Source organism: Triticum aestivum, chromosome 5A, assembly GCF_018294505.1.
Source record: "Triticum aestivum cultivar Chinese Spring chromosome 5A, IWGSC CS RefSeq v2.1, whole genome shotgun sequence".
In the NCBI taxonomy this organism is placed as follows: Eukaryota; Viridiplantae; Streptophyta; class Magnoliopsida; order Poales; family Poaceae; genus Triticum; species Triticum aestivum.
In genome coordinates, this window is record NC_057806.1 from 494,391,065 (window position 1) to 494,416,548 (window position 25,484).

The 25,484-nt window shown below is 46.9% G+C and overlaps 2 protein-coding genes across 2 annotated transcripts; both read right to left on the reverse strand.

The window, feature by feature from the left end:
• Positions 1 to 18,987: 18,987 nt before the first annotated feature.
• Positions 18,988 to 21,111, reverse strand: LOC123104308 (uncharacterized). Its single transcript, XM_044526129.1, has 2 exons — positions 19,301 to 21,111; positions 18,988 to 19,212 (listed from the first exon to the last, which is right to left on the reverse strand). Coding segments are annotated over exons 1-2 (1,353 nt in total). The 5' UTR covers positions 20,652 to 21,111; the 3' UTR covers positions 18,988 to 19,210.
• A 982-nt stretch (positions 21,112 to 22,093) lies between these two features.
• Positions 22,094 to 24,712, reverse strand: LOC123104309 (fructokinase-1). The gene is made up of 4 exons (XM_044526130.1): positions 24,222 to 24,712; positions 22,881 to 23,213; positions 22,578 to 22,694; positions 22,094 to 22,448 (listed from the first exon to the last, which is right to left on the reverse strand). The coding sequence occupies exons 1-4, from the start codon at positions 24,612 to 24,614 to the stop codon at positions 22,320 to 22,322; spliced, it is 972 nt and encodes a 323-aa protein (XP_044382065.1). The 5' UTR covers positions 24,615 to 24,712; the 3' UTR covers positions 22,094 to 22,319.
• Positions 24,713 to 25,484: the final 772 nt, after the last annotated feature.

A 25,484-nucleotide genomic window follows, 5' to 3' on the forward strand; every position in this document is an offset into this window, starting at 1 on the left:
GAACATTCGTTTTGATGAGATGATCAAAGCGTTTGGGTTTACGCAGACTTATGGACAAGCCTGCTGTGACGCCCCGAGACCGATGTGCCAGGTGTCCTTCAGTTATTCGCCGTCGTTGCCATGTCATTCGCTTGCGTGTTGCATCTTGTCATGTCATCATGTGCATTGCATCATCATGTTTTCAAAACTTGCATTCACCCGGGTTCTCCCAGTTCCTTCCGTTATCCGTTCTAAGCCTAGACACACTCGCACGCGCCCGCGGCATGTCCCGGACCCGACCCGGATAGTCGTCACCGTTGGGTCCGGAACATCCCCAAACATCTGCAAAATATCATCGTTTTATTTATTGGACTCCTTAGCATATTTATTCTCGTCCATCGGATTTCGATCTGATGATACAAATCCCTTGTCCCATCAGTCCCATCCATCCCGCCGCCGCCACTCTCGTCCTCGGATTCCTCACCGAACCTATCCTTGAATCCCTCCTGATCCCAACCACCAGCCTCCACCGAAACCTCAACCCCAACCACCGCAGGAGCTCGCTCCTCGTCGCAGGGCCAACAGCCAGCTTCTGCCTGAGCCTCGCGTGGGCCTCCACCTCCTCTTGTGGTTCTTCCTTGAGCACCCTGCCGCCGGCGACCACGAGTTAAGCACCCGCGCCCCCGTCCCCTTCCTCCGTTTCTCTCTCTTGTTCATCCCTGTCTCTCACCACTCCATCTCTCTGGTTTCCGAACAGGAGGAGCCCCGTCCTCGCCATGTAATTAACCACCTACGCCGAAGCTCGACACCATGGTCTTCTCCGTCGCCGTCCAGCCAACACGTCGAGCCTCACCTCCTTCCGACGCCCTTCGCCAGCCAGTAAGGCAACCATGGCTGCCCGTCCATGGAGATGAGCCGTGCCGCCCTGGTCACCTGTCACCTCGGGTCGCCTCTGCTTCGTCCTTGCCGCCCGCTCGTGCTCCGCTCATGCCGCCGCCCTGCTCCGTTCGTCGCTTTCTCCGTCAGATCCAGCACAGCCCCGACGCGCCCTCCTTCCCCTCGCCTCGAGCACCAGCGCTCCAAGGCCGGTCTTCTGCTGTTCGTCCTCGCCGGCAGCCGCGCCGCTCGATCCGCCTCACCGACGGCAGCACCAGCAGGTCCCCGCCGCGGATGCCAGGAGCGCCCGTGCGCCGCATGCCCGAACCCCTGTCTTGCTCCGCCTCGCGTGGCCGGTGACCGACAGATGAGCACCTCCGCCTCCCCTTATTTTCTCCTTCCTCCATCTGTTGTTTCTCCCTCTCACGTAGTTCTCTCCCTCTCTCTGAACCTTCACAGGAGCCATGGCCGAAGCTTCAAGCGCTGCCCGCCTCGTCTCCATCCGACGCCACCACATCTCTGGCCAGACCCGTCGAGTCCCGGCCATCTCCGCCGTTCTCGGTCCTCCCCGCCACCCAAGACCCTCGCCGGAGTCGCGCCCAAGTCCCTCGGCTCCGCCACCTCGTCCAAGTCCCGCCTCGCCAAGTCCCTGCATCGCGCCACTGTTCCCTACTGCTGTTTTTGTTCTTCAGAAACGAGCAGCAGCAACTCGAGCCGCTCGCCCCTCTGCTTCGCACGCATGGGCCGCATCCCGCGCCAAGCCCAGCCAGCCGGCCTGCCTTGCCTCTTCACCGACCGGGCCGAGGCCCATGGTGAGGCCACCCCCAGCGCCTCTTCTCCCTTTTGTTGGGCTAGGAGATTCGGCCCGCATGTATTTTTTTTCCTGTTCTGGACGTTTTGTCTATTATCTAGATACTGCATATTTGCAGAAAAGTCCCTCTAGATCATGCATCTAATAACTCACAAATGGTGCATCGGATTAAAATGATTTTGATATGTAAAATGCTTAGAATTTTGTCTAGTTTAATAATATGCAACTTTCATCCATGTTTAAAATGTTTAAAATGGTGTTTGTTTAAATTTGTTTAAATAACTTGCTAAAATGCTTTATTTCATAACTAAATAACCGTAGCTTCGAATTAAATAATCTTTATATGTAAATGGGGTAGAAAAATGCCTAGTTTAACATGGTGTACTTGTTTTGCATGTTAAACAACTCTAAAATATGGTTTAGGTCAGAACAGGACCTAACCTAATATATGCACATGAGGAGATTCCGGATTTGCTGTTCGTTGCTTCCGGCCTCATTTAACCTTGACTAGATGTGTAGTTTCTTTATGCTTCATCTCTTGCCATGCTAACAACATTTAATATTGTTGAGTACCTAAACGAGAGAGAACTAAATAATTCATGTGGTGTTCCGTCAATATGCAACTCGTTGCATATTGAGCTCCACTTAACTTGTAGTGTTGTTTGTGCATTTTGCCATGCCATGTTTCATTAAACCGGACATGCATCATACTTGATTGTGCATCATGCCATGTTATGTGATGATTGTTTACTATGTTGTGTGCTTCTTTCCGGTGTTTGCTTCTTCGGGTTGGTTCCGGTAACGTCGTGTTGTGAGGACCCGTTCGTCTACGTCCGTTTGTCTTCTTCATGGACTCGTTCTTCTTCCTTGCGGGATCTCAGGCAAGATGACCATACCCTCGAAATCACTTCTATCTTTGCTTGCTAGTTGCTCGCTCTTTTGCTATGCCTATGCTGCGATACCTACCACTTGCTTATCATGCCTCCTATATTGTTGAACCAAGCCTCTAACCCACCTTGTCCTAGCAAACCGTTGTTTGGATATGTTACCGCTTTGCTCAGCCTCTCTTATAGCGTTGTTAGTTGCATGTGAAGATTGGAGTTTGTTCCTTGTTGGAACAGGGAGATGTTGTTCCTTGTTGGAACATGTTTACTTGTTGGGATATCACATTATATCTTATTTAATTAATGCATCTATATACTTGGTAAAGGTGGAAGGCTCGGCCTTATGCCTGGTGTTTTGTTCCACTCTTGCCGCCCTAGTTTCCGTCATATCGGTGTTATGTTCCCGGATTTTGCGTTCCATACGTGGTTGGGTAATAATGGGAACCCCTTGACAGTTCACCTTGAATAAAACTCCTCCAGCAAGGCCCAACATTGGTCTTACCATTTGCCACCTAGCCTTTTCTTTCCCTTGAGTCGGCCGGCTCAAGGGTCATCTTATTTTAACCCCCCCCCCCCGGGCCAGTGCTTCTCTAAGTGTTGGTCCAACTGAGCGATGTCCGAGGCTACCAGGGGCAACTCTGGGCTGGCTTACCCGACGTCTTGCTCATCCGGTGTGCCCTTAGAACGAGATATGTGCAGCTCCTATCGGGATTTGTCGGCACATCTGGGTGGCTTTGCTGGTCTTGTTTTACCATTGTCGAAATGTCTTGTAACCGGGATTCCGAGTCTGATCGGGTCTTCCCGCTAGAAGGAATATCCTTCATTGACCGTGAGAGCCTGCAGGGATTTGAACTTTTGAAAGCCGTGCCCGCGGTTATGGGCAGATGGGAATTTGTTAATGTCCGGTTGTAGAAAACCTGAAGTTGACCTTAATTAAAATGCATCAACCACGTGTGTAACCGTGATGGTCTCTTTCCGGCGGAGTCCGGGAAGTGAACACGGTGTTGGAGTTATGCTTGACGTGGGTTGTTCTAGGATCACTTCTTGATCATACTTTTATCGACTGTGCTTTGCCTTCTCTTCTCGCTCTCATTTGCGTATGTTAGCCACCATATATGCTAGCCGCTTGCTGCAGCTCCAAATCATACCTTTTACCCTACCTATAAGCTTAAATAGTCTTGATCGCGGGGGTGCGAGATTGCTGAGTCCCCGTGGCTCATAGATACTTCCAAAACCAGCTTGCAGGTGCCGATGAGACCGTGCAGATGATGCAACCAAGCTCAGGAGGAGCTCGATGAAGATCTTGTCCTTTGTGTTGTTTCGTTCTAGTTGATCAGTAGTGGAGCCCAGTTGGGGTCGATCGGGGGCCTTGTCGCATTTGGGGTTCTTCTTTTATTTTGGTTCCATAGTCGGACCTTGATTGTATTTGGATGTTGTAATGCTTTATTCATGTAATTGTGTGAAGTGGCGATTGTAAGCCAACTATGTATCTTTTTCCCCTATTGTATTACTTGGGTTGTGTGAAGATTACCTCACTTGCGACATTGCTTTCAATGCGGTTATGCCTCTAAGTCGTGTTTCGACACGTGGGAGATATAGCCGCATCGAGGGTGTTACAAGTTGGTATCAGAGCCTTCCCCGACCTTAGGAGCCCCATTGCTTGATCGTTTTTAGCAGCCGTTGTTGAGTCTAGAAAAATGTTTTGAGTCATTTAGGAAATATATATATCGGAGCGTTTAGGAATTCTTTTTACTTCCCAGTCTCCTCATCGCTCTGGTAAGGCATCCTGACGTAGAGTTTTGACTCTTATCTTCTCAAATTTCACTAAAAAAAAATTTTAGGATCTCGTGGGTATCTTGGAATAGTTCTGATGGTTTTGTGATGAGAACATTGTCTTGGTGCCTCCTATCAGGGGTTTTGTGGCAGTGTCCCGGGGAGTTGAGCTCCGAGGTGTTGTCGTCACAATTTTATCGTTGCAGTTCTGGAATACCTGAGTTTAGTTTTCGCCGACATCGAAAATCTCTTTTATGCAGTTGTTGGTGAGATAACCTCGACGCCACCCAGTACTGGGGCAAGAGTTCGGGAGTATCGCCATAACTTGTATAACGAATGTTTTTCGAAGGTTGAGGTAGATGGTTTCCGAAGTTTTTCTTGGTTATGTGTTGAAGGATGTATACAGCTGAATGTAGGATTTGTTAGTTTTGGGTGAGATTTTATGCTTCCCCTGTATCCCCAACACCTGATTGCATAACCGGAAAGGTTCGGGAGTTTCATAGGTGGGAATTCAAGTAGCTCGTAGGATATCTTTCCCACAGATGTATGATATGAATTTGGGGTTCGACGTCTAGTGGTCCGCCTATTCACGGTCGGTTTTACAGTGGTCTCGTTGTGTCTTAAAGAGTCCTTGGCTATGCCGACTCGGGGACGCTTCGTATGTCATGTGCACTGCCTTGTACATGATGGTGCTTTACGATTGAGCCCGTGTAGGCCCCACCACGAAAACTTCGGACGAAATCTCTATCATATGTTTGTTCCGTCTTATTCTGCAAGCCAACCCTTTGTTTTTGTTTTGAGTTGTGGTATTTGAGTTGCTTCAAAGTCAAATGTTGATTCCATACCTTTTCCAAGCGGTGTTCTCATATTTCTATGTGAATACAAATCCTTCTTGATCATTGAGATTGTCATCTAAATTCCTTCTCTACCGGCATGTTTCTCTTCAAGTGGATCTGATCGCTTCAACATATGCAAGATCAATTATCAGTTCTTCTCAACGGTGTTTGCTTCATCCGTTCCAAGTTGTCTTTGTTTTCCCACCCTCCCACCCTTGTTTCTTCAAGGACTCAGATTTCTTAATCAAGTATCTTTTTATTCGTGTGAAGTCTCTCCATTCTTTTCGTCAATGTTCTTATCCGGTGATTCTCAAGAAGATACTAACGGAGCTTCAAGTTATCATTATTCGTTCTTTTTCTTCTCCGGTGGAACCAATTCAAGCCTTGTTGATCATATCATTTCCTCGTTTCAAATACCTTCTCTTGCCGGTGCACCTCATATTCAGTCATTTCTCGCTATTCAATTGTTCCGGAGTGCTCAAGATATCTCGAAGATTCGTGTTTCCCACTCTACATTCATTCAAGCTCTTTCGAGGATGTTATCTCATTCAAGTCATCTAATTCAACCGGTGCTTTCTCCTTTTCAAGTAATCTTTTCAACGGTGTTTCTTTTGAGTGGGCCCTAACCCACAGGTCTTTTCCCAGGATCTTACCTGACTCTTCTTATTTTCCTGGAGGTATTCTCAAATTCCTTTCGAAGTTTGACGTAAGAATGAATTATCATCAGTCTTATGTTTTTCTCCAAGATCTGTCGAATTCTTTTCATCATTGGTTCGACGTTTCTAATTTTCATCCCGGAGTGTCTCTACAATTTGGTGGTATTTCTCGTCGGCATTCTCAGTTTGGAAGACCGAAGAAGATTTTTCTCTCAATCTTGCTCCATTCTCTTCAAGATTCGTGATTCTAGCTTGTTGCCATCCTCTCATAATTATTTGCGATTGTGAGATATTCTTTTCAACCATCCGGAGTAATTCAGAGTATTTTCAGTTTGATTCTCCGGAGCCCATCATCTCATAATTACTCTTTCCCAGCTTTCAGTTATCGTTCTCCTAATCTTACCAGTGCATCATTCAAATATGCTCTAATCAATTCATGATCTATTCGCTCTCATGTATCTAAATCCTAGCTAGCATCTTCGTTCATTTGCTAATTTTACCCGATGTTTCTTTATCTTTCACTCGTTCTTTCCAATCCTACCGGTGGTTCGTGGAAGACCTTTCTCAAGTTTATGTTATATCTCTCTTCAATCCTTTGCAACGGGAATAAGTAGTGTGCCAAATCCATTGTTTATCATCAATTTAATTGATGAAGGACAAGCATAACATAATTCTTATTCTTGTTCATCCAAACGATTGATTCCTTATTCCGGGGGTTCATTGGGAAAATTCTTGGTTTCTTTTGCTCATCTTTCTTTCCCAGAGTTCCAAGCTTCCACTTTATCTTGTCGCGAAGCTCCATTTAAATCATCGCAAGGTTTCACCTTGTGTTTTCAACTTCTCTTTCTTTTCGTTATCCTTTTGTTTAACGGAGTTCTTTATGGAGGCACTATATGACGGTTCATAAAGGATTTAAATTCCTTCTCGAAGTGTTCATCAAGATTCTTTTCAGAGGAGCTCAAGCATTCTTCATCTTACAATCCGGAGTGCAATTCTTTCTTCCGTATCATTGGAGGTGGTATTATGTCATTCTTGATAATTTGAGTTCATGTTTCATGATTCACATGTTGTTAAGAATGAGATATTTTAAAACCATCAATCTCGTCATTGGAGTTATCTTGGGTTATATTTCACCTAAAGCCTTCCCTAAGGTTTGTTGCAATTATGGTGCTTATAAATGATCCAAGTTCTTCATTATCCTCCCGGCGAAATAAGTTTCTCGTCTTCTTGTTCATTTCAATCCAATCTATTGTTTCCGTTAGTGGCAGAATTTCACCGCATAATTTTGAGATGTTTTCCATAAGCCCACTACAAGTTTATTCGTTTCGTTGCTGATTTTTTTTCAAACAACTCCGTTATAACCTTATTGGAAGGGTGCTCTCCAAGCTCTTTGGTGGTAGAAGTTGTCATTTTCTTCTCCATCATTTCATTCCAATGATCGATCCTCGATTCTTTCTCTCGGAGGCTTTGTGATGTTGCTCTCTTCGACCCATCATCTTGTTTTGTCAAGATCATGTTCAATTCCTTTCATTTACAGTCGGAGTGCTATCCAATTTATATCATTTTTATTCCTTCTCTATCTTGTTTAACTGGAGTGTTGTGTCCTTTTTGCTCAAGCTCTTTTCGCCTTATCAAGCCTTTCATCTCTTCTCAACCGGAGTGCTGTCTGAGATCTTTCTTACCCCTTGTTCCATTCTTTCAATAGTTCCAGAGGCAATGTGTGGCGATTTCATCAAGTATCTTCTCATCTTATCAAGTTCTTATTTAATCCTCCTTCTTTTCATTCGGAGTGCTGCCCGAATTTGTTCTTCCTTGTTCCTCTTCCCTACCGGAGTGCTTTCAACTTTGTTCTTCTTCGTTGCATTCTTCTTTCAATGGCTTCAGCTTTCAAGGTTCGCGGTTTCACTCGTTTGTCAATGAAGCAACTTAGTTTTACCTCTCCTCTTTCCTCTTCCATTGTTCTTTCAATGCCATTCTAGATCTCGGGACGAGATCCTCTCGTAGTGGTGGAGTGTTGTGACGCCTCGAGACCGATGTGCCAGGTGTCCTCCAGTTATTCGCCGTCGTTGCCATGTCATTCGCTTGCATGTTGCATCTTGTCATGTCATCATGTGCATTGCATCATCATGTTTTCAAAACTTGCATTCGCCCAGATTCTCCCAGTTCCTTCCGTTGTCCGTTCTGAGCCCAGACACACTGGCATGCGCCCGCGGCATGTCCCGGACCCGACCCGGATAGTCGTCACCGTTGGGTCCAGAACATCCCCAAACATCTACAAAATATCATCGTTTTATTTATTGGACTCCTTAGCATATTTATTCTCGTCCATCGGATTTCGATCTGATGATCCAAATCCCTCTCCTTTCACCTACATGCTATATAAACCGACCTAACCCTAAAATCTAGGGACCTTGTCCCATCAGTCCCATCCATCCCGCCGCCGCCACTCTCGTCCTCGGATTCCTCACCGAACCTATCCTTGAATCCCTCCCGATCCCAACCACCAGCCTCCACCGAAACCTCAACCCCAACCACCGCAGGAGCTCGCTCCTCGTCGCAGGGCCAACAGCCAGCTTCTGCCTGAGCCTCGCGTGGGCCTCCACCTCCTCTTGTGGTTCTTCCTCGAGCACCCTGCCGCCGGCGACCACGAGTTAAGCACCCGCGCCCCCGTCCCCTTCCTCCGTTTCTCTCTCTTGTTCATCCCTGTCTCTCACCACTCCATCTCTCTGGTTTCCGAACAGGAGGAGCCCCGTCCTCGCCATGTAATTAACCACCTACGCCGAAGCTCGACACCATGGTCTTCTCCGTCGCCGTACAGCCAACACGTCGAGCCTCACCTCCTTCCGACGCCCTTCGCCAGCCAGTAAGGCAACCATGGCTGCCCGTCCATGGAGATGAGCCGTGCCGCCCTGGTCACCTGTCACCTCGGGTCGCCTCTGCTTTGTCCTCGCCGCCCGATCGTGCTCCGCTCATGCCGCCGCCCTGCTCCGTTCTTCGCTTTCTCCGTCAGATCCAGCACAGCCCCGACGCGCCCTCCTTCCCCTCGCCTCGAGCACCAGCGCTCCAAGGCCGGTCTTCTGCTGTTCGTCCTCGCCGGCAGCCGCGCCGCTCGATCCGCCTCACCGACGGCAGCAACAGCAAGTCCCCGCCACGGATGCCAGGAGCGCCCGTGCGCCGCATGCCCGAACCCCTGTCTTGCTCCGCCTCGCGTGACCGGTGACCGGCAGATGAGCACCTCCGCCTCCCCTTATTTTCTCCTTCCTCCATCTGTTATTTCTCCCTCTCACGTAGTTCTCTCCCTCTCTCTGAACCTTCACAGGTGCCATGGCTGAAGCTTCAAGCGCTGCCCGCCTCGTCTCCATCCGACGCCACCACATCTCCGGCCAGACCCATCGAGTCCCGGCCATCTCCGCCGTTCTCGGTCCTCCCCGCCACCCAAGACCCTCGCCGGAGTCGCGCCCAAGTCCCTCGGCTCCGCCACCTCGTCCAAGTCCCGCCTCGCCAAGTCCCTGCATCGCGCCGCTGTTCCCCTGCTGCTGTTTCTGTTCTTCAGAAACGAGCAGCAGCAACTCGAGCCGCTCGCCCCTCTGCTTCGCACGCGTGGGCCGCATCCCGCGCCAAGCCCAGCCAGCCGGCCTGCCTTGCCTCTTCACCGACCGGGCCGAGGCCCATGGTGAGGCCACCCCCAGCGCCTCTTTTCCCTTCTGTTGGGCTAGCAGATTCGGCCCGCATGTGTTTTTTTCCTGTTCTGGACGTTTTGTCTATTATCCAGATACTGCATATTTGCAGAAAAGTCCCTCTAGATCATGCATCTAATAACTCACAAATGGTGCATCGGATTAAAATGATTTTAATATGTAAAATGCTTAGAATTTTGTCTAGTTTAATAATATGCAACTTTCATCCATGTTTAAAATGTTTAAAATGCTGTTTGTTTAAATTTGTTTAAATAACTTGCTAAAATGCTTTATTTCATAACTAAATAACCGTAGCTCCGAATTAAATAATCTTTATATGTAAATGGGGTAGAAAAATGCCTAGTTTAACATGGTGTACTTGTTTTCCATGTTAAACAACTCTAAAATATGGTTTAGGGCAGAACAGGACCTAACCTAATATATGCACATGAGGAGATTCCGGATTTGTTGTTCGTTGCTTCCGGCCTCATTTAACCTTGACTAGATGTGTAGTTTCTTTATATTTCATCTCTTGCCATGCTAACAACATTTAATATTGTTGAGTACCTAAACGAGAGAGAACTAAATAATTCATGTGGTGTTCCGTCAATATGCAACTCGTTGCATATTGAGCTCCACTTAACTTGTAGTGTTGTTTGTGCATTTTGCCATGCCATGTTTCATTAAACCGGACATGCATCATACTTGATTGTGCATCATGCCATGTTATGTGATGATTGTTTACTATGTTGTGTGCTTCTTTCCGGTGTTTGCTTCTTCGGGTTGGTTCCGGTAACGTCGTGTTGTGAGGACCCGTTCGTCTACGTCCGTTTGTCTTCTTCATGGACTCGTTCTTCTTCCTTGCGGGATCTCAGGCAAGATGACCATACCCTCGAAATCACTTCTATCTTTGCTTGCTAGTTGCTCGCTCTTTTGCTATGCCTATGCTGCGATACCTACCACTTGCTTATCATGCCTCCTATATTGTTGAACCAAGCCTCTAACCCACCTTGTCCTAGCAAACCGTTGTTTCGCTATGTTACCACTTTGCTCAGCCTCTCTTATAGCGTTGTTAGTTGCAGGTGAAGATTGGAGTTTGTTCCTTGTTGGAACAGGAGATGTTGTTCCTTGTTGGAACATGTTTACTTGTTGGGATATCACATTATATCTTATTTAATTAATGCATCTATATACTTGGTAAAGGGTGGAAGGCTCGGCCTTATGCCTGGTGTTTTGTTCCACTCTTGCCGCCCTAGTTTCCGTCATATCGGTGTTATGTTCCCGGATTTTGCGTTCCTTACGCGGTTGGGTAATAATGGGAACCCCTTGACAGTTCGCCTTGAATAAAACTCCTCCAGCAAGGCCCAACATTGGTCTTACCATTTGCCACCTAGCCTTTTCTTTCCCTTGAGTCGGCCGGCTCAAGGGTCATCTTATTTTAACCCCCCCCCCGGGCCAGTGCTTCTCTAAGTGTTGGTCCAACTGAGCGATGTCCGAGGCTACCAGGGGCAACTCTGGGCTGGCTTACCCGACGTCTTGCTCATCCGGTGTGCCCTTAGAACGAGATATGTGCAGCTCCTATCGGGATTTGTCGGCACATCTGGGTGGCTTTGCTGGTCTTGTTTTACCATTATTGAAATGTCTTGTAACCGGGATTCCGAGTCTGATCGGGTCTTCCCGCTAGAAGGAATATCCTTCGTTGACCGTGAGAACTTGTGATGGGCTAAGTTGGGACACCCCTGCAGGGATTTGAACTTTCGAAAGCCGTTCCCGCGGTTATGGGCAGATGGGAATTTGTTAACGTCCGGTTGTAGAAAACCTGAAGTTGACCTTAATTAAAATGCATCAACCGCGTGTGTAACCGTGATGGTATCTTTCCGACGGAGTCCGGGAAGTGAACACGGTGTTGGAGTTATGCTTGACGTGGGTTGTTCTAGGATCACTTCTTGATCATACTTTTATCGACTGTGCTTTGCCTTCTCTTCTCGCTCTCATTTGTGTATGTTAGCCACCATATATGCTAGCCGCTTGTTGTAGCTCCACATCATACCTTTTACCCTACCTATAAGCTTAAATAGTCTTGATCGCGAGGGTGCGAGATTGCTGAGGCCCCGTGGCTCACAGATACTTCCAAAACCAGCTTGCAGGTGCCGATGAGACCGTGCAGATGATGCAACCAAGCTCAGGAGGAGCTCGATGAAGATCTTGTCCTTTGTGTTGTTTCGTTCTAGTTGATCAGTAGTGGAGCCCAGTTGGGGTCGATCAGGGGCCTTGTCGCATTTGGGGTTCTTCTTTTATTTTGGTTCCGTAGTCGGACCTTGATTGTATTTGGATGTTGTAATGCTTTATTCATGTAATTGTGTGAAGTGGCGATTGTAAGCCAACTATGTATCTTTTTCCCCTATTGTATTACTTGGGTTGTGTGAAGATTACCTCACTTGCGAATTGCTTTCAATGCGGTTATGCCTCTAAGTCGTGCTTCGACACGTGGGAGATATAGCCGCATCGAGGGCGTTACACCTGCGCTTACAGGAAGTGAGTGGGAGCTCCGTAGCACTTCTCATATTGTATGTGGATGACATACTATTCATGGGAAATGATATAGAATTCTTGGAAAGCATAAAGGCCTACTTGAACAAGTGTTTTTCAATGAAGGACCTTGGAGAAGCTGCTTATATATTAGGCATCAAGATCTATAGAGATAGATCGAGATGCCTCATTGGTCTTTCACAAAGTACATACCTTGACAAGATATTGAAGAAGTTCAATATGGATCAGTCCAAGAAGGGATTCTTGCCTGTATTGCAAGGTGTGAGATTGAGCACAGCTCAATGCCCGACCACGGCAGAAGATAGAGAAAAGATGAGTGTTGTCCCATATGCCTCGGCCATAGGGTCTATCATGTATGCCATGGCGTGTACCAGACCTGATGTAAATCTTGCTGTAAGTTTGGTAGGAGGGTACCAAAGTAATCCCGGCATGGAACACTGGACAGCGGTCAAGAATATCTTGAAGTACTTGAAAAGGACTAAGGATATGTTTCTCGTCTATGGAGGTGACGAAGAGCTCGTCGTAAAGGGTTATGTCGATGCTAGCTTCGACACAGATCTGGATGACTCTAAGTCACAAACCGGATACGTATATATTTTGAATGGTGGGGCAGTCAGCTGGTGCAGTTGCAAGCAAAGCGTCGTGGCGGGATCTACATGTGAAGCGGAGTACATGGCAGCCTCGGAGGCAGCACAAGAAGCAATCTGGGTGAAGGAGTTCATTGCCGACCTAGGAGTTATTCCCAATGCGTCGGGCCCGATGACTCTCTTCTGTGACAACACTAGAGCTATTGCCCTTGCCAAGGAGCCCAGGTTTCACAGGAAAACCAGGCATATCAAGCGTCGCTTCAACTCCATTTGTGAAAATGTTCAAAATGGAGACATAGATATTTTCAAAGTGCATACGGACCTGAATGTCGCAGATCCGTTGACTAAACCTCTTCCTCGAGCAAAACATGATCAACACCAGAACTCTATGGGTGTTCGATTCATCACAATGTAACTAGATTATTGACTCTAGTGCAAGTGGGAGACTGTTGGAAATTTGCCCTAGAGGCAATAATAAAATGATTATTATTATATTTCCTTGTTCATGATAATTGTCTATTGTTTATGCTATAATTGTGTTATCCGGAAATCATAATACATGTGTGAATACATAGACCATAACATGTCCCTAGTAAGCCTCTAGTTAACTAGCTCGTTGATCAATAGATAGTCACGGTTTCCTGACTATGGACATTGGATGTCATTGATAACGGGATCACATCATTAGGAGAATGATGTGATGGACAAGACCCAATCCTAAGCATAGCACAAGATCGTGTGGTTCGTTTGCTAGAGCTTTTCAAATGTCAAGTATCATTTCCTTAGACCATGAGATCATGTAACTCCCGGATGCCGTAGGAGTGCTTTGGGTGTACCAAACGTCACAACGTAACTGGGTGACTATAAAGGTATACTACAGGTATCCCCGAAAGTATCTGTTGGGTTGACACGGATCGAGACTGGAATTTGTCACTCCGTATGACGGAGAGGTATCCCTGGGCCCACTCGGTAATGCATCATCATAATGAGCTCAATGTGACCAAGTGTTTGGTCACGGGATCATGCATTACGGTACGAGTAAAGTGACTTGCCGGTAACGATATTGAACGAGGTATTGGGATACCGACGATCGAATCTCGGGCAAGTAACGTACCGATTGACAAAGGGAATTGAATACGGGATTGATTGAATCCTCGACATCGTGGTTCATCCGATGAGATCATCGTGGAACATGTGGGAGCCAACATGGGTATCCAGATCCCGTTGTTGGTTATTGACCGGAGAGTCGTCTCGGTCATGTATGCATGTCTCCCGAACCCATAGGGTCTAGACACTTAAGGTTCGGTGATGCTAGGGTTGTAGAGATATTAGTATGCGGTAACCCGAAAGTTGTTCGGAATCCCGGATGAGATCCCGGACATCACGAGGAGTTCCGGAATGGTCCGAAGGTGAAGATTTATATATAGGAAGTCCAGTTTCGGCCATCGGGAAAGTTTCGGGGGTAATCGGTATTGTACCGGGACCACCGGAAGGGTCCCGGGGGTTCACCGGGCGGGGCCACCTATCTCGGAGGGCCCCATGGGCTGAAGTGGGAGGGGAACCAGCCCCAAGTGGGCTGGTGCGCCCCCCATGGGCCTCCCCCTGCGCCTAGGGTTGGAAACCCTAGGGGTAGGGGGCGCCCCACTTGACTTGGGGGGCAAGCCCCCCTTGGCCGCCCCCCCTTGGAGATTGGATCTCCTAGGGCCGGCGCCCTCCCTAGGGACCCTATATATAGTGGGAGGGAGGGAGGGCAGCCGGACCCAAGTCTCTGGCGCCTCCCTCTCCCCACGTAACACCTCTCTCTCTCTCTCTCTCTCTCTCATTGGAGCTTGGCGAAGCCCTGCCAAGATCACCGCTGCTTCCACCACCACGCCGTCGTGCTGCTGGATCTCCATCAACCTCTCGTTCCCCTTGCTGGATCAAGAAGGAGGAGACGTCTTCCCAACCGTACGTGTGTTGAACGCGGAGGTGACATCCGTTTGGCGCTAGGTCATCGGTGATTTGGATCACGACGAGTACGACTCCATCAACCCCGTTCTCTTGAACGCTTCCGTTCGCGATCTACAAGGGTATGTAGATGCACTCCCCTCTCCCTCGTTGCTAGATGACTCCATAGATTGATCTTGGTGATGCGTAGAAAATTTTAAAATTCTGCTACGTACCCAACACATCCCTCCGCTCCGGGCACTACATGATGGAGCTGCTGGACATGAAGTGTTGGGAAATCCAAAACAAGTACAAACTCTACCTCCTCAACCGCGCCACGAACACTTTGTACGACATGCTCAATCTTACCAGCCCAAGCTATGCACGAACACATCGAGCACCAATTACAAGAAATACCTTCTTGGACGTGTCATCCGTCTCGTACAACTTGGTCTGGAGGTTGGCAACGACTTCCTGGAGGAATCTCGGCTGCTCGGGACCAACTCCAACAAATTCACCCCAAGCAGAAAAAAATGAGTGGCCAGCTCAAAGAAGATCACAACTATCCAGTCTGCAAATACCCTTGTTCCTTAGTTTCTCAGTTTTTCGTTGTTGCTTTTATTTTTTGTATAAATTTTTGTGTTGTTTTTCTGGTAGACATACCTTTCTCTAGCCTTTGTTTAGGTCATTACTTGGAACATAGTTCTCGTTGATGGCTGTTGTGGTGTGGGCATGTTGTTGGTGATCCCAATAGTCATCTGCTGGTTTCACATAAAAATGTCACACGGCTGCATGATAATAGATATGTAAGAAATGCCATTGAAAGCGACTGCTCCTTCAGTGTTCCTGTGAAGTTGCTAACATAGACCAGCACAAGCAATTGCACCTTGTTGCGGGAGGAGGACGCGCGCCTCGACCATTAGTTTTTATTTATGAAGAACCCCCGATACCTGCTGGTTGTCGGCCCCTGAAGCAACTGCTTGCTTATTGGAGTGGGCTAAAAACGTATGTATTAAAAAGTTCATCAAAATCTTGGGGGGTCCATGGCCTAGGTCGGCCCCAACTAAGCTCCGGCTCAGACCCAAGTGTCACACGAGTCTTTTGTATCTCCTCTAGGTGGTCCTAGACTTTGTCAATGCACCGACCAAGGTCGACTGAATATAAATATTTGTTCTCCAGAATAAGATTTATGCTCAACTTTTTTACTTTGCCATAATTCAGATTGTCTTTAATGCATGATGTTTTCATATGTATCGGCTGAGCAACTACATTTTGGTAGAAATAGTATCATTAACAATGCAAAAATAATTATTTATATTACGATACAATCTGCCATACAATTGTAATATTTATCGTTACAAAAAATATATTGTTAATTCGAACTGGATTTTCTTGCAAATTTTCGTATTATCTAGTTTGGGTTATTTGAGAAAATATTTTATTATAATGATTTCCCATTTAATTTGAACAAACAAACATTTTCAGGTTCTCTTATGAGTTAAGGCATGCCCTTGATCTACATAATGTGTTTCTATCTATCATTTTAGATATTATGCTTAAGTATCTACATAACTTGGTAGTGTTTCTAGAGAACATATGAATGTAGCAAATAACTTGGCTGAGATATCTTAAGTGTAAAGCTTTAAAATTGAGGTGTTGCCAAATAGATAATTATACATTGCATAAAGTGCACTAGTAGATTGTGCTCATATCTTAACAAGTGAAATATCAATTAGTAGTTTGCTTTGAGTCCCATCTTCCACTCTCATTTGTTGGCAATGCTTTTATTCAAATCTACCCTTCTTATTATTAGGGTTAAATTGTTTGCCCTCTTCACTTCCAACCCGACAGAGGATGTCAGTAGAACCTGTAGAGATAGTAGGACTGAAAGCAAAGAATGCTGGAGAAGGGTTGGGTGTGATTGGGTGTGTAATGTTTTTGAGTTGTACTAAAGGGTTTTGTTACAAAATGAACTAGGAACTTAAATAAGACGGAAGTTTCAGTAGATGTAACTTGAGAATAAATAAATCAACACGTCTAGAAAAGGTACATAATTTAGAATCACCTAGCGTAAGAAAAGGATCACTTACAACCCTAGTTGAAACTTTGAGAAATTTAACTGATTTGATCCTAATCAGTTGTAGAAAAAAGAAACCCCAGTGGCTTGCAGGCCCAAACTGGGCGTAACGGCTGGAGTTCCTCCTTTATATTACTGCTCTTCTCCATTTCTAAAACTTGGAGCGGAAGTAGGTGGCTTCGGCCAGGGGAGGGATGAGCCTCAATTGCAATTTGAATATGCTGTGAGGGCGGTTGGGCGGAACAGCATAATTCTCCTCTTCAGATCCTATTCCTAGATCGAATTCGTGTTGATTAGTTAGATCCTTACAGATAAGCAGCTCATTATTCAATGGGCTAGTAGTAGTTTTACCTAATCCCCTGGTGTGCCCCCCCTAGCTACTCCATAGCCTACCAAATTTCCCTGTATATTGGCTTGGCCATGGCCAGCTACACATACGCCGCAGTGGCCTCATTGCCTTTCATGTAATGGGCCGCACAAACTACCCATAACATGAGTAATATCTCCGCGAACTCCTCATGGGAGGTGGTGTCCACGAGATGAAACAGCCGTTCCCGAGCGCACATGTGTCACATCGTTTGATTGCATAGAGTGTTATGTACCCACTCATGAATCACTCGAATTACTCCATTACAGGAAGTTCAAGCTCAGCTACAAGAGGTTGAGGAGGAGGGAGAGTACAGGAGGTAGGAGATGACAGGGAAAAGAGGAAGCCGCCGTTGCCGTTCGTGATCCAAGCCCGGATGCCCGTTCGCTGCGTCTTGGCTGGGTACTTGTAGTCTGCCTGCCCTGGGAGTAACAACTTGTCCGGCCCGGCCCATGTGTTGGTGGGCTCGCTGCCTTGGCTCTCCAGTTTGTGTTGCCGTTGGTTTCGCTGCCATGGCAGCAGTTTGGGCTACCATGGTAGCGCCTTCAGTTGATGTGGCCGCGGCGGTACTTTGGGTCGCTGACATCCCCTCCTCCTTAACAACCGGCTTGCCCTCAAGCCGGTGCCAGTTAGCCGCTAGTTCCTCGAAGTTTGTGTCTTGCAGATGCAATTTGAGCATATGTGAGGTGCCATCAGCTAGCCAGGAAGGAGAACAGGAGTCTTGAAGTTCTGTATATCTGCCGAGCCGGTGCCTGTTCGCCGCTAGTTCAACAAAATCAAATCCTCCTGGATCCCACTGCACACATGAAGTTGCTGATTGAACTGATTGTATGAATTGCCACCTCAGGATAAAAGTTGCGATGTAATCTTCAGTTATGGGTCTCATTGCACGCAAACCACCGCAGATAGTAGAGCTCTCAGAAATACATGGCAACCCTTCTTGTAACTTTTCGGCGATGATATGGGCCAACCAAAACAGAGTAGTCATGGGACCTGGTCCCCAAGAGAAGCACCGCCAATAGCTTGACAAGGTACTGACATGATGAGTAAAGGGCCAAGATTGAGTCAATTCCCAAAGAACACCAGTGAGACGCAGAAACTCTGAATTAGTTCGCATATAGCTTCTGAATTCTGTAGGAATTTTTGGTGGGAAAAGAGGTGACCATGGGGGTTTGGGTTGCAGCATGGGAAAATGTTCTGCCGGTTGTGTGATAAGTAATTCCAACTCCATCAGCAGGGTCCTACTGTCGACCAATGGGATGCCCAAACACATGTAACCGGTGGAAGTGAATTTGTTGCTGTTATGTAGGACCGAAGCAAAGGTACGACGATTTGCAGTCTCTGAATTATGCTTGTCCAAGTTGTGGTCAGCAGGACTGAATTTAGAACAAGAAGTCTGATGTAGTATGTGCGGCAAGAGCTTGAATATACTCTCAACGCCAAAGTTATAGTCTTGTTGCTGAGCAAGTGGGCTGGTAAGAGCACTTGTTGATGTACTAGAATTCACCTTGGGCTGGTCACGAACACAGGGAGCGCAATAGCACAAATAATCGCTTTGAATAAAATCAGAAGCGACCGAACGAGCATACTCAAGCACTTGCGGCTCATTCAAAATCTTGGCTATTTGAGGGCACGATTTGGCGTTGCAACGGAACTACAGCCTATCAATATGCTCCACCGTCGAATATACCAAAACAACCAAGAGGTTGACATGTTGTTTATGATGGCCCTCTGAATTCCATTGCTTGTCACTTGCATCCCAGGGGTGACAAAAAGCATGAAACAAAGGTTCGGACCACATCTAACCAAACACCTCTTCTTTAGTTCTTGGAGCCCACAACCTCTTAAACTGAGTGAAGAAATGCCAATGACAACAATAACTAGTGGCACTGGCTGCACATGAATTCATATATTCTGGAACCGAGTTTGCTGGCTGTACATACTGAACAACCGATGATTGCAAAAATTTTGAATTAATTTCTCCAAGAGTTATGTGATACTCTAGGTATCCCTTGTCCAGCAATAATTGAAAGGGCTTGATTGACAGAAATTTTGCACACCAGGGCAGAAATAGGATCACCAGGCAAGAGTTATCAATTGACAGCTGAACACTTGAAGTATCTTGAGCAGACAAGTTCTTTTCTTTTCTTGGTGGCGCTTTAGACATGATATCCAGAACTTCTATAACATCTTTAAAGAAGGTGTCCACTTTCCTGGAACATGCAGATTGGTATTCTGGGTCAGATAGAAGCAGAGGGCACTTCTGAAGAGATGAGGAATTCAAATCACCAATAAACTCACAACTGTCAGATATTTTATCAGATTTGCTATCAGCCACAACAACTGTATTGTTGCTATCAATGCCTGCTGAGCATCCATCTGTGTTCCAGAGGTTTAAGTCATCTTCACGCCCAACCAATCCAGGAGTTGTATTTTGAACATAATATTCAGCTTCGTATTCAACTTCGAATTCAGCAGGAAAATCAGTCATGCTTGATTCTCTGAAAAACTGATACTTGCATGGTTCATATCTTTCAAGAGGTAATACATATGCAGCCACACTTGAACCCATGCATCCTTTATCCATTTTTTTGATTTCCAAAGGAACATCGAACTCCCTTGCGATTGCTGGACCATCTCCCGGTGAACATCTCCGAACATCAAACGAACATCGCCTTGCAATTTCAGTGAAACTTTCACGCACTTTGTGTTGAATTCCACTGGTGCAAGGCTTGACTGAATCAGTTCCATTACCATGCTCCTCCAGGTGAACATCTCTAAACATCAACCGAACTAACCAAGGACTAAAGCAGGAACCTCGATGTGATTGACTATGGATACTTGAACATGGCTCTTCCGGGTAGCTTGTGACTGACAGAGGCCCGAACGATGGCCACGGGCTAGGCCTGAAGATGGATCCCATGTGATTGAACCTCCATGGTTGATGTCGTTCGAAGGAAGGCGGGTGCAGACGCTCAGCGATGGGAGTGTCATGTGTCTCGTCGACACTATCGATGGTGGCGGTCAGAGGTTTCACCCAGTCGCCCACATAGGCGGAGCATTCTGCCAAGCACTTGGACGGCGCTAGTGCAGCCAAGTTGTTGGGAACAAGGAGAACGACGATGTGGTCCGCCTCGCTCACTACTTGGGTGGAGTTGTTGCTGCATGGTAGTGGCGAGTCGTCCAGCTCCTGCACGCTGGTCTTGGGGTTGACCTCGGTGGTGGTTGCCACTGGTGTGATGATCTCGGAGGCGACCTCCTGGTGGATGTGGTCATCCACGGGCTCGAGCTGGGCGGCTGTGGCAGCGTCGTGGACCTCGCCGACGCTGGCGATGGAGGCGACCTGGGTCAGGCACTCCGTCGAACAGGTGGCGGGCACCCTCTCGATGCGGACCGAGGGTGCATCATGCGAGACCGCGGGGGTCTCCTGGGCCTGGGTGGTGGTGGAGAAGACGTCGTGGACGACCGCCGGGGCTCTGGGGTCGTCGGTGAGGCCACCATCGGCTGCTGTGCCCATGGGGCAAGCCAGCTGCGGGGTCGAGACGCCCGTGAGGATCTTTAACATCCGCGCGTGCTGCTTGTCCACGGCGTCGTAGCGCGCCATGGTCCGTGCGTGGTAATCGGCCAAGTAGGACTTCAGCTCCGGGTGCATGGTGGTGGAAGAAATTGATGAACTCAGAAGAAAAAATTGGGCAAAAATTGGACGAACTCGGGAAAATTTGTGGCGAATCGGAAGGGTGGAAGGAGGCTCTGATGCCACGATGTTATGTAGCCACTCACGAATCACTCGAATTACTCCATTACAGGAAGTTCAAGCTCAACTCCAAGAGGTTGAGGAGGGAGAGTACAGGAGGTAGGAGATGACAGGGAAAAGAGGAAGCCGCCGTTGCCGTTCGTGATCCAAGCCCGGATGCCCGTTCGCTGCGTCTTGGCTGGGTACTTGTAGTCTGCCTGCCCTGGGAGTAACAACTTGTCCGGCCCGGCCCATGTGTTGGTGGGCTCGCTGCCTTGGCTCTCCAGTTTGTGTTGCCGTCGGTTTCGCTGCCATGGCAGCAGTTTGGGCTGCCATGGTAGCGCCTTTAGTTGATGTGGCCGCGGCGGTACTTTGGGTCGCTGACATAGAGAATCCGGTTAACAGGTCGACGGGGCTCCTCTTAACAAGTTTCAAGCATGTCGCCAGTTAACTTTGATTGAATCTTTGATTCTTTATGACGCTTTAAACTGTCAACTTCACTTCGGCACAAAGAAAGGATGCCTTGCTTTCTAGCATTGCTTCATTTCCTTTCCTACCTACTAGACCCAGATGATTGATGAATAAGTTTAAATCGGAGCAAAACGTAATAATAGCATCGCAACCAATACTACGTGAAAGAGGTATGCATGGTTCCAAAACAACATGAGATTCTAATACGCCTATAATACCCACGAAGCAAAAAATCATCACAATAAAAAAAAAGGGAACCACATTTATGTACTCCCTCCGGTCCTTTTTACTCTGCACATTGGATTTGCCGAAAGTCAAACTTTAATAAGTTTGACCAAATTTATATTAGAAATTATTAACATCTATAATATCTAATAAATATAATATGAAAATATATTCCAAGATGAATCTAATGACATTGGTGTTGTTATGTGAATGTCTATAATTTTTTATATAAACTTGGTCAAAGTTGGATGAGATTGACTTCGGACAAACCTAATATGCAGAGTAAAAAGGACCGGAGGGAGTATGAAAAATTAAGCTACAACAGCTTCACATACCGTTTTAAGGCTCTCTACAACTTTCTGGTTCCATTGTTGCACTTCAAAATTAATCAACTAAATAAGAACAGAAATGATAAATCCCGAACGTTCGGATTTTAAACATGGCAACCCGAACATTTTTCATGGCAACTTTAGTTCCCGTGAGGTTGGCAAACATGGCAATTTTTTGACAATAAAATGAACTGGGACAAAGTTGCCATGTCTTAACAACTAAACTTGTCACCTCGCGTCAACTAAAGTTGCCATGAAAAAATGTTCAGGATGACATGCCTAAAATCCAAACGTTCAGGATTTATCAGGGTCCAATAAGAAAGCCTACAGCACATATTCCTCGGCAACAGCACTGCGGGATTACAGATAACATAACTTCCCTCCGTTTCACATCCGAAAGAAGCTCAGAAATGGAACAGATATCATACAGAGCCGTCCAGCTGAATTTATGGATCAAGATTCCATTTATGCCTGGTACAAAATATCATCCACTACAACTGAATATTCTCCATCAGCGTACAATACAACTTGCAGAATTAGAAGCTAGCGAAATCGTAAGCATCTATGCATTCTCCATCAGCTGCAAGACCTCAATTTCTGTGGGCAATGAAGGGATTGCCCCTTTCTTTGTGGTGGTGATTGCTCCACATGCATTGGCAAATTTAATCGCCTCCTCAAGCTTTTCCTGATTCTGCAGCAACCAGCAGATATGGAATTAGTGAACCACCTACTTCTAGGTACGAAAAACGGCATGAGTTGTACAGAGCTAGATTGAAACTAGTACAGTAATGCTCAAGGAAGTGTTTGTAGGCAAGCTTACTTGCAGTGATGATGGATCCTGGACAATTTTCCGGAGCAGAGCACCAACAAATGCATCACCAGCACCTGTTGTGTCAACTTGTTGTATTTTGTACGATGGGACAACTCCACGGAAATCCTAGTCAAATACAACAAAGCTCAAGTCTCAGTTACATCATGAGTCTTCAATTTTCAATGGTAATTGTGCAAGAGTTATTATATACTTGTCCTGAGTGCATACAAAGCAAAGCCCAGTGAAGCTTAGATTTGACATACAAAGTACAACCAGCACTAACAATAGATTGTAAAAACTTGTAGAGCATACCCTGGCATAGTACTTGCAGCCTTGACCTCCAAGAGTGACCAGGAGGAGCTTAAAGGTAGGGCGCCACAGCTTCATGACAACATCGTCCTCTACTGAGTCGATGCCAGTCAAAAACTCGACCTCAGACTCACTGACCTTGACAATGTCTGCCTGGTCCCAGATACTCAAGATCTTGGTGCGAGCCTCCTCACGGGATGACCACAGTGCCTCCCTTGGGTTCGGATCATATGAGAGAAGCGCGCCGGCCTCTTTGGCAATCTCCATGGCGCGCAGATGTGCCGACCGGCAAGGCTCAGCAATCAAGCTTATTGATCCATAGTGGAAGACTGTAGCCTGGGTGGATTATAAGTTGTGAGTCATTTTCCCTCAACGAAATAGAACAGTGCAGTACAGAAACTTCGCAAGAAATCGACAGATTTAAGAATCATATCGTTAGAGTTGAACACTTTCTTATAAAGTCTGCACGCAGAGCACAAATCTAACCATGAACGGTTGAAGCGTCTAGCAGCACCTGATATGTGGTAGTTCTCGATCATAGAACTATACATCCAAGCCGACATGACCCTCCTGCCCCATGGATGAAAATGTTGATCACCTGCTTCTCTGGCGACTATGTCAAGTTACGATCTGCACCCCTACCATGTGGAACGTTTGGAAACGCCACGATGCCCTCATCTTCAACAGAGCTGATGAATCGGTTAACTTGGTCATCCGTAGGTGTGCTGAGGACATTAGACTATGGTCCTGGAGATGTTCATATCGAACGAACTACCTGACATGCACAATTCTGAAATTACGTCTCAGTTTCACAGTACCAAATATAAGAAGTTTTGGTGAACTGCCAACACTTCTTATATTTAGGAACAGAGGTAGTACCAAATGTCCAAACATTTTCTCAAAAGTTTTAGTACTAACCATGACAAGATTTATCTGACATAGCAAATCAGCTAACACCTCTCAAATCTCATTTCGTGCATCACAACGAAATATAATTCACATTGGATTCTACATTTCTACTGCTGTACATGACACGGGTTAAAGTATCAGACAGATCCAGTAAAAGAACAAGTACAGTACCAACCAACCGGACTGCACAACAAAATCCGACCAAGATCCGCCTAATTTGCCAAGGAAGATTCAGCACCCGAATTGCACGAAACGAAAAGGACACCTAGAAAAACAAGAGGAACATGACGAAGAAAATTCCACCTGATGCGCACCAAATCAGCAGCACAAGAAACCTAGCTAGCGCTCGCGTCCGGATCCAGGAAACTGGATCGAGTTGGTTCCCCAGATCACAAGCAAAGAAACCGGTAACAAGGAGAGTCGTGACTCGCGTACCCTCTTGATGACGTCGACGTTGAGCTCGTCGGCGGTGAGGAGCATGTCGGCGCTGGGGTTGCGGTAGAACATGAACTCGCGCTCCCCGTCGGCGCGCAGCGTGACGAAGGCGAGCGCGGTGCGCGCCCCGGCGTCGAAGACGACGGCGCCGTCGTCGACGCCGTTGTCGCGGAGGATGGCGGCCAGCATCCGGCCGAACTCGTCGTCGCCGAGCTTGCCGACGAAGGCGGCCTCGCCGCCGAGCCGCGCGACCGCGATGGAGACGTTGGCCGGCGCGCCGCCGGGGGCCTTGAGGAAGGCCGGCGCCTCCGCCAGCGACACCCCCGCCACCGTGGGCACGAAGTCCACCAGCATCTCCCCGAAGCTGACCACCAGCTCGCCCCCGCCCGCCATCTCCGGGCACACGGAGGGAGACAGAGAGAGAAAGAGAGCGGGGGGGATGATGTGTGCGCGCCGGGACGGAAGTCCACCCAAAATCACCTGACTTGAAGACCACAATGGTCGTCATGTTCTTCTATTCTTTTATTCGTTTCCTGGTGTCCCGCATGTTCATTTATGCCATTTTTTTTCAACGTGACCGACAGTTGATGCCATGAAATTATATACTAGTACCTCTGTATCGAAATACTTGTAGTTAGGGGAATGGAGTAATTTTTTTCTAACACGGTATAATTTTATATGGTTGCGTATACATGTACATTCATCTTACGAGCGCATCCACGCATATTCTATCACTATGGACACTTTCAAGATATTGAGTTGTCACATCATTTTAAGATTAACAAAGTCAACATAGACATCTCATATTCGATGAAAACGTCTTCTTACACACACAAAAATATCGTCGGAAAGTCTAAAATAAATTTAAAAATGCAAGACATTAAAATCTTAATAGGATGGTTCCACAACAAGAAAACTACCGTCTAAATTACGCTCAGTTAGATATAACGATAATTTGATCTCAACAAAAATCAGTGTATATCAGCCATTGCAACGAAACTAATCTACATGATGTAGTATCAGGCCAACTCGAGTGCGGACCCTCAAACCTCCCACATCTGTCCAAACCGCACGGTGCGGACCCCGCAACCGCAAGCCATTCAAAAGAGTCCCGCATCCATCCATGGACCAGTTTGGACTTTCGTTTTCCTCCAAACTGGAACCAAACCAGGGGTTTTGTGGGAATTCGGACACCAACCACGTAGGACTCCGACACTCCCGAGCCACCGAAAACAAAGGTGAAGCCCGTGCATTTGGAGCTGG